At 49.0% G+C, this 9120-nt stretch overlaps 1 protein-coding gene across 1 annotated transcript; it reads left to right on the top strand.

Annotated features, from left to right (window-relative positions):
- Positions 1 to 4337: 4337 nt before the first annotated feature.
- On the top strand, positions 4338 to 7905 carry LOC138471435 (protein qua-1-like). Its single transcript, XM_069609070.1, has 5 exons — positions 4338 to 4428; positions 4573 to 6438; positions 6560 to 6925; positions 7300 to 7467; positions 7634 to 7905. The coding sequence occupies exons 1-5, from the start codon at positions 4338 to 4340 to the stop codon at positions 7903 to 7905; spliced, it is 2763 nt and encodes a 920-aa protein (XP_069465171.1).
- Positions 7906 to 9120: the final 1215 nt, after the last annotated feature.

Here is a 9120-nt window from a genome sequence, read left to right as displayed (position 1 = left end):
AAATAAATACGGCTTAGCTCAATGGGCAATCACACACTGTATGATGGCACAGCAGGTATGTAGCACCGCAACAGCTCAAATAACTGGAGACTTTGCACATTACGTGTCCAGGCTACACACTGCATGGCCACAAACTACAACATCAGACCGTACACACTGCAGGACCACAGACTGCATACTACTCAACTACACTGCATAACCAGACGGTACATTACATGAACACATACATTGCACACAGCACAGTGGGATCGCATGAACACAGACTGAGAAAGCTCAACACTGCACAACCACTGACATTTCACACTGCATCTGCAGACTGCATGACCAAACAGTACACAGCAGAGGCACAGAACATGCATACTGCATGGTCACGCTGTCTGACTAGAGGGCACATTGCGGTAACACATCCTAAGCACACTGCGCGCAGGTATTTTGACATCAGATGTGGTCCACTGTGATACTGTCCTTTAAAATGTTCAGTTTTTTTTTACCCATATGCTGTGCAGAGTGTGCACCGGTTCCCACAGTGTGCCACCTGCAGTCATATATAAATGAGTTGCGCAGCTTGCCAAGGTGGTCTGGCCAGGGAAAGACACTGGCCCTCATTACGAGTTAGGTGGTAAATTGGCAGTATTTCCGCTGGGTGGATTACCATTACCACTGTGGTGTCTGGCGGAATTACCAGCACATTTCAAGGGGACGGAAGTGAGCGTACGGCCCTTTAGGAACGTGCATGCAATGGATGTGTTCACAGAATAACTCTGAGTCAAAATAACCGAACCAACTCAGGAAGATGTCAAAGTACTGTTTTATAAACAATGATCTAAAACAGGGAGTTACACTGGACATCAATGGACATACGCTCGAATTCTATCAACGATCTTTTCATAAAAACAAGAATATATACTCAAAATACGTCAGAGGTGATGTCATACTACTTGGCAAATAATGAAAAAACGACAGGGGATCGGGATAGGCTTAAGAGGAACATCTAAGTACACATTATACAGGAACTAGGATTGTGATTGGCTGTCCACTGTCAGGTGGACAATATATGCCTACCTCTAAAACATGTGATCTTAAATACCATTAGATACACGGTTCTTGATTGGTTTTCAGACTATAAGGTGCTTCATTATATGGACCACTACAATTGGTTGGCACACTTGTGCCATATCTGGAACATTCGGTTCACTTAGCAGCACGTAAGCCCAGACCCAGGTGCAAGGAGATGGGGCATGACACTACCGCCCCACCCAATTAGCCCAGCATTGCTCATCGCCCATGCCTTCTGCCATGAAGATTGTCTTTGAATTTGGCCTTGCAAAGTATCCTTGTCTCTGGGAATACATGGGAGTGCGGGCACTCCTTATCATTGATCTAGGACTCCAAGTTCTACTCTATTTTCATCCTTGGCTCACGTGACAGGAGTCCACGATTTGGTCCATTTTGCAGGTTTTAAATTTCTTAAATGAATACAACTTCCCACTCTTGGTGTTCCTTCTTTGCACCTTAACAAGCGATGATTCATCCTTCTCACGTTCACCCCTTTCCAGAATATATAGCCAACCATGGCTGCTTCCGTCTTGACTTCAGGCCAGACAGCCTCGTCTTGCAGCTCCACCATTTCAGCTTTTTCTTGCTGCGACACAATTTCCCTTTCTTCTTCATGGGTCCTGGCTTACTAAAATTCATGATACCGATGTCCAGGTTCCACTACGTATAGCCATCTTCTATGAAGACTTAGCCTACTTGCGTTTCAGCATCTGTACAATCATTGAACGGTTGATCCTCTGTAGCACTTCATGCATGTGTAATCTTCTTTTTCATATTTAAAGGTTCACTCGATTCTTTACTTCATCATTCGTTTTCGTAGGATCCATACATCCTCTTCAGCCAATATTCTGAGACGTCAATCATACTCTCTTATGATACCACATGCTTCTTTCCTTGTTCTTTTTATATTCCTTCATGGAGTTACTCCCTTAGATTGTCGTCTCTTCGGTGATACATTTGAAAGGGTTGTCGCAGTGGGTGTCTTCTTTTGAATATTCTCTTCAGCATTGGCACAACTGCTGGTGTCAAACACAGCACGATCTCAGGCTTCCAACATATGAGAGGTAAGGGGGTGGGATTTCCTGCAGAGGCATGCAGCTGCTCCTCTACAGGAGCGCTTACAAACCATCAGCGGTTACGGTATTCCATCTAGTAGAATAACGGCCAAAAAGCAACTCTGGACGGTAATTCCTCCAAGTTTCAGTGGAATTAACGGTACTGCTGGAAAATTAGAGGAATTATCAAACAGTAATTCCCCCAGCAGAATAAGCGCTGAGTAAATACATTTCATTATGAGAATGGGACGTTCAGTGGTGGCCATCTTTAAAAATACAATCCATCCTGAATCACCTATGTCCTGTTGCCATCCAAAGGCAGAACTTGTGGAAAAAATGTCTTAGGACAAAGGCAAGGGTAAAGTGCCAGAAATACATCTGCGAAAGCCAAAATCTGCCAAAATTCTGCAAAGCGGAGCCGCAGGTCCTTACTTATGAGGTCATAAGCCATGCATAGGAGTTGTTCATGGCAAACTAATGCAAAACCTCAGGGAAGCTGCCATCTGGTCTGACATAAGGGATATGGGGGTGGCAGTTGGCACGGTACCCAGTAACAACCATGACTGCAGGGAGCAATGGAATGACTTCAAGGCCAGGTTCCTCTGCCTGCTGTCCATTCATTGGGGGAAGACAGCTGCCACAGGAGGCGGTACAGTGGAGTCACTCAGCCTCATGCCGTGGACGGCATCGAGTGCATAAAAGGAGCTGAAGTCAGAGCATCCAGTCAGCCTGAGGCTGGTGAATATGAATGGCAGTGCATGGCATGACTCCCCAGCCTATACAGGCGGCTGTCTGCATAATAGGATGGGCACAATATCCAGGCCTATGGACTTCCAAATGGTAATGTAACCAATTGCACAGCAGCAACATGCATGTGCAAGGGAATGTGGGGCAACATGTTCACATGACTGCGAAAATAGATATGCAACATTTAATACATAGACATGTGACCCCATGCAATCAGTAGACACACCCCTCAGGGCAGGCAGAAACCCTCGGTGACCACAAGCCAATCAACCCACATATGAAACACCAACAGCAATGACTGGCCCGACACATGTTAATGCCATGTGATCAAGCCATCTGCTATTGGCTGTCTTCAAAAGTGGATTGGAACGTTCCCATTTCACCTCCTCCTAGTCCAACCTTTCAGGGACAGCGTGTGGTGCCCGAGAACCTATCCTGCCCGTGTCCCATTCTGAACCCACTGAGCAATCCACAAATGAGACATCACAGTTAGCACCATGTCACACGAAAGACAAGTCATATCCTGCAAGGTGTGTGTGCCTCTGAAGCCATATGCTGAAATGGTGCATTACACATCCTCCAGTATGTTACTGCATTGTAACCCTGTGTGCTTTGTTCAGCATCCATCATAGTGCACGAGTGTCTTGCAAGGCCATATAAAAGACTGCATGATAACTGACTCCACATCATTCATCACCCAACAGGTTCACAGCCCACCCTGGGAAAAGACTGCATGATAACTGACTCCACATCATTCATCACCCAACAGGTTCACAGTCCACCCTGGGAAAAGACTGCATGATAACGGACTCCACATAATTCCACCTCATTCATCACCCAACAGGTTCACAGTCCACCCTGGGAAAACACTGTATGATAACTGACTCCACATCATTCATCACCCAGCAGGTTCACAGTCCTCCCTGGGAAAAGACTGCATGATAACTGACTCCACATAATTTCACATCATTCATCACCCAACAGGTTCACAGTCCACCCTGGCAAAAGACTGCATGATAACTGACTCCACATCATTCATCACCCAGCAGGTTCACAGCCCACCCTGGGAAAAGACTGCATGATAACTGACTCCACATCATTCATCACCCAGCAGGTTGACAGCCCACCCTGGGAAAAGACTGCATGATAACTGACTCCACATCTTTCATCACCCAGCAGGTTCACAGCCCACCCTGCGAAAAGACTGCATGATAACTGACTCCACATCATTCATCACCCAGCAGGTTCACAGTCCACCCTGGGAAAAGACTGCATGATAACTGACTCCACATCATTCATCACCCAGCAGGTTCATAGCCCACCCTGGGAAAAGGCTGCATGATAACTGACTCCCCATCATTCATCACCCAACAGGTTCACAGTCCACCCTGGGAGACAAATCTGCCCGAGTACCTCTGAGGGCACTTCTTCAGGTGCAAGCACCTCTGCCTCCACCCCTGCAATCAACAGCCATGGCGCATGCATGAACAAGACGGAATAAAATCCTATGGCACAAGCAGCATGCCAGCTGCAGAAACCAACCACACTCCCACCATCACACCAAGTGTGGGTAAAGACCCCGCCAACAATTGCTGGCCCAGCATCTGCCACCCGTACAGCTGGCACAGATGTTAAAGCTGCACCCCTACCTGCCGCCAATGCCACTACTCTGCCCGACCCAAGGAGACAGATGACAGCTCCCATACCACCACAGCCACCCACGAGGTGACAAGGGCTACCATTCACCCAGCCTCGTACTACTCCTCATGCGAGTCATCGATCCAGTGGCACCAGCATCAGGACCCTGACACAGGGACAGATGAAGATTGCACTGGAGCAGTGGATGCAGATGGAAAGGGGACAGATGAAGATGGCACTGGACTAGTGGATGCAGATGGTAAGGGGACACATGAAGATGGCACTGGACTAGTGGATGCAGATGGTAAGGGGACACATGAAGATGGCACTGGACTAGTGGATGCAGATGGTAAGGGGACACATGAAGATGGCACTGGACTAGTGGATGCAGATGGTAAGGGGACACATGAAGATGGCACTGGACTAGTGGATGCAGATGGTAAGGGGACAGATGAATATGGCATTGGACCAGTGGAGGCAGATGGTAAGGGGACACATGAAGATGGCATTGGACAAAAGGATGGAGATGGCAAGGGGACACATGAAGATGGCACTGGACTAGTGGATGCAGATGGTAAGGGGACAGATGAAGATGGCATTGGACAAGTGGATGGAGATGGCAAGGGGACACATGAAGATGGCATTGGACCGGTGGATGCAGATGGTAAGGGGACAGATGAAGATGGCACTGGACTAGTGGATGCAGATGGTAAGGGGACAGATGAAGATGGCATTGGACAAGTGGATGGAGCTGGACTAGTGGATGCAGATGGTAAGGGGACAGATGAAGATGGCATTGGACAAGTGGATGGAGATGGCAAGGGGACACATGAAGATTGCATTGGACAAGTGGATGGAGATGGCAACGGGACACATGAAGATGGCACTGGACTAGTGGATGCAGATGGTAAGGGGACAGATGAAGATGGCATTGGACCAGTGGAGGCAGATGGTAACGGGACACATGAAGATGGCATTGGACAAGTGGATGGGGATGGCAAGGGGACACATGAAGATGGCACTGGACTAGTGGATGCAGATGGTAAGGGGACAGATGAAGATGGCATTGGACAAGTGGATGGAGATGGCAAGGGGGCACATGAAGATGGCATTGGACCAGTGGATGCAGATGGTAAGGGGACAGATGAAGATGGCACTGGACTAGTGGATGCAAATGGTAAGGGGACAGATGAAGATGGCATTGGACAAGTGGATGGAGATGGCAAGGGGACACATGAAGATTGCATTGGACCGGTGGATGCAGATGGAAAGGGGACACATGAAGATGGCACTGGACTAGTGGATGCAGATGGTAAGGGGACATATGAAGATGGCATTGGACAAGTGGATGGAGATGGCAAGGGGACACATGAAGATTGCATTGGACAAGTGGATGGAGATGGCAAGGGGACACATGAAGATGGCACTGGACTAGTGGATGCAGATGGTAAGGGGACAGATGAAGATGGCATTGGACCAGTGGAGGCAGATGGCAAGGGGACACATGAAGATGGCATTGGACAAGAGGATGGAGATGGCAAGGGGACACATGAAGATGGCACTGGACTAGTGGATGCAGATGGTAAGGGGACAGATGAAGATGGCATTGGACAAGTGGATGGAGATGGCAAGGGGGCACATGAAGATGGCATTGGACCAGTGGATGCAGATGGTAAGGGGACAGATGAAGATGGCACTGGACTAGTGGATGCAGATGGTAAGGGGACAGATGAAGATGGCATTGGACAAGTGGATGGAGATGGCAAGGGGACACATGAAGATTGCATTGGACCAGTGGATGCAGATGGAAAGGGGACAGATGAAGATGGCACTTTACTAGTGGACGCAGATGGTAAGGGGACAGATGAAGATGGCACTGGACTAGTGGATGCAGATGGTAAGGGGACAGATGAAGATGGCATTGGACCAGTGGAGGCAGATGGTAAGGGGACACATGAAGATGGCATTGGACAACTCTGCCAGACCCTGGGGAGACAGATGACAGCTCCCATACTACCACAGCCACCCACGAGGTGACACACACAACCACTCACCCGGCCCAGACTACTCCTCATATGAGTCATCAATCCAGTGGCACCAGCATCAGGACTCTGACGCAGGGACAGATGAAGGTGGCTTTGGACCAGTTGATGGAGATGGTAAGGGGACACATGGAGGTGGCATTGGACCAGTTGATGGAGATGGTAAGGGGACACATGAAGATGGCATTGGACCAGTGGATGCAGATAGCAAGGGGACACATGAAGATGGCATTGGACCAGTTGATGGAGATGGTAAGGGGGCAGATGAAGATGGCATTGGACCAGTGGAGGCAGATGTAAATGGGACAGATGAAGATGGCATTGGACCAGGGGATGCAGATGGTAAGGGGGCAGATGAAGATGGCATTGGACAGGTAGATGGAGATGGTAAGGGGACAGATGAAGAGGGCACTTGACCAGTGGATGCAGATGATAAGGGGGCACATGAAGATGGCATTGGACCAGTAGATGGAGATGGTAAGGGGACAGATGAAGATGGCAGTGGACCAGTGGATGTAGATGGCAAGGGGGCAGATGAAGATGGCATTGGACAAGTAGATGGAGATGGTTAGGGGACACACGGAGATGGCATTGGACCAGGGGATGCATATGGTAAGGGGACAGATGAAGATGTCATTGGACTAGTAGATGGAGATGTTAAAGGGACACACAAAGAGGGCACTGGACCAGTGGATGCAGATAGTAATGGGAAAAATGAAGATGGCATTGGACCAGTGGATGCAGGTGGTAAGGGGGGGCAGATGAAGATGGCATTGGACCAGTGGATGCAGATGGCAAGGGGGCAGATAAAGATGGCATTGGACTAGAAGATGGAGATGGTAAGGGGACAGATGAAGATGGCATTGGACCAGTTGATGAAGATGGCAAGGGGACACATGAAGATGGCATTGGACTAGAAGATGGAGATGGTAAGGGGACACATGAAGATGGCATTGGACCAGTGGATCCAGATGTTAAGGGGGTTAATGAAGATGCATTGGACCAGTGCAGCAGATGGCAAGGGGACACATGAAGATGGAATTGGACCAGTGGAGGCAGATGGTAAAGGGACAGATAACGATGGCATTTGACCAGTGGAGGCAGATGTCAATGAGACAGATGAAGATGGCATTGGACCAGTAGATGCAGATGGTAAGGGGATAGATGAAGAGGGCACTGGACCAGTGTATGCAGATGGTAAAGGGGCACATGAAGATAGCATTGGACCAGTAGATGCAGATGGCAAGGGGACAGATGACAATGGCATTGAACCAGTGGATGCAGATGGTAAGGGGAAAGATGAAGAGGGCACTGGGCCAGTGGAGCAGATGTCAAGGGAACACATGAAGATGGCATTGGACAAGTAGATGGAGATGATGAGGGTACACATGGAGATGGCATTGGACCAGGGGTTGCAGATGGCAAGGGACAGATGAAGATGGCATTGGACTAGTAGATGGAGATGGTAAAGGGACACACGAAGAGGGCACTGGAGCAGTGGATGCAGATGGAAAGGGGACAGATGAAGATGGCATTGGACTAGTAGATGGAGATGGTAAAGGGACACACGAAGAGGGCACTGGACCAGTGGATGCAGATGGTAAGGGGGCAGATGACGATGGCATTGGACTAGTCGATGCAGATGGTTAGGGGACACACGGAGATGGCATTGGGCCAGGGGATGCATATGGTAAGGGGACAGATGAAGATGGCATTGGACTATTCGATGGAGATGTTAAAGGGACACACGAAGAGGGCACTGGACCAGTGGATGCAGATAGTAATGGGTAAAATGAAGATGGCATTGGACCAGTGGTTGCAGGTGGTAAGGGGGGCAGATGAAGATGGCATTGGACCAGTGGATGCAGATGGCAAGGGGGCAGATAAAGATGGCATTGGACTAGAAGATGGAGATGGTAAGGGGACAGATGAAGATGGCATTGGACCAGGTGATGAAGATGGCAAGGGGGCAGATAAAGATGGCATTGGACTAGAAGATGGAGATGGTAAGGGGACAGATGAAGATGGCATTGGACCAGGTGAGGAAGATGGCAAGGGGACACATGAAGATGGCATTGAACCAGTGGATTCAGACGTTAAGGGGGTTAATGAAGATGGCATTGGACCAGTGGATGCAGATGGCAAGGGGGCAGATAAAGATGGCATTGGACTAGAAGATGGAGATGGTAAGGGGACACATGAAGATGGCATTGGACCAGTTGATGGAGATGGTAAGGGGACACATGAAGATGGCATTGGACTAGTGGAGGCAGATGGTAAAGGGACAGATAACGATGGCATTTGACCAGTGGAGGCAGATGTAAATGAGACAGATGAAGATGGCATTGGACCAGTAGATGCAGATGGTAAGGGGATAGATGAAGAGGGCACTGGACCAGTGTATGCAGATGGTAAGGGGGCACATGAAGATGGCATTGGACCAGTAGATACAGATGGCAAGGGGACAGATGAAAATGGCATTGAACCAGTGGGTGCAGATGGTAAGGGGAAAGATGAAGAGGGCACTGGGCCAGTGGAGCAGATGGCAAGGGGGCAGATAAAGATGGCATTGGACTAGAAGA

Source organism: Ambystoma mexicanum, chromosome 8 (assembly GCF_040938575.1).
Source record: "Ambystoma mexicanum isolate Mex_15411 chromosome 8, UKY_AmexF1_1, whole genome shotgun sequence".
Classification (NCBI taxonomy): domain Eukaryota; kingdom Metazoa; phylum Chordata; class Amphibia; order Caudata; family Ambystomatidae; genus Ambystoma; species Ambystoma mexicanum.
This window is presented reverse-complemented; position numbering and strand designations above follow the sequence as displayed.

Bases quoted from the DNA above. Each gene is read 5' to 3' on its own strand.
- LOC138471435 (XM_069609070.1), top strand. From the start codon at position 4,338: ATGCATGAACAAGACGGAATAAAATCCTATGGCACAAGCAGCATGCCA. The intron at 4,429-4,572 runs GTAAAGACCCCG...ATACCACCACAG, and splicing joins CACCATCACACCAAGTGTGG to CCACCCACGAGGTGACAAGG. The intron at 6,439-6,559 runs GTAAGGGGACAC...CACCCGGCCCAG, and splicing joins TGGACCAGTGGAGGCAGATG to ACTACTCCTCATATGAGTCA.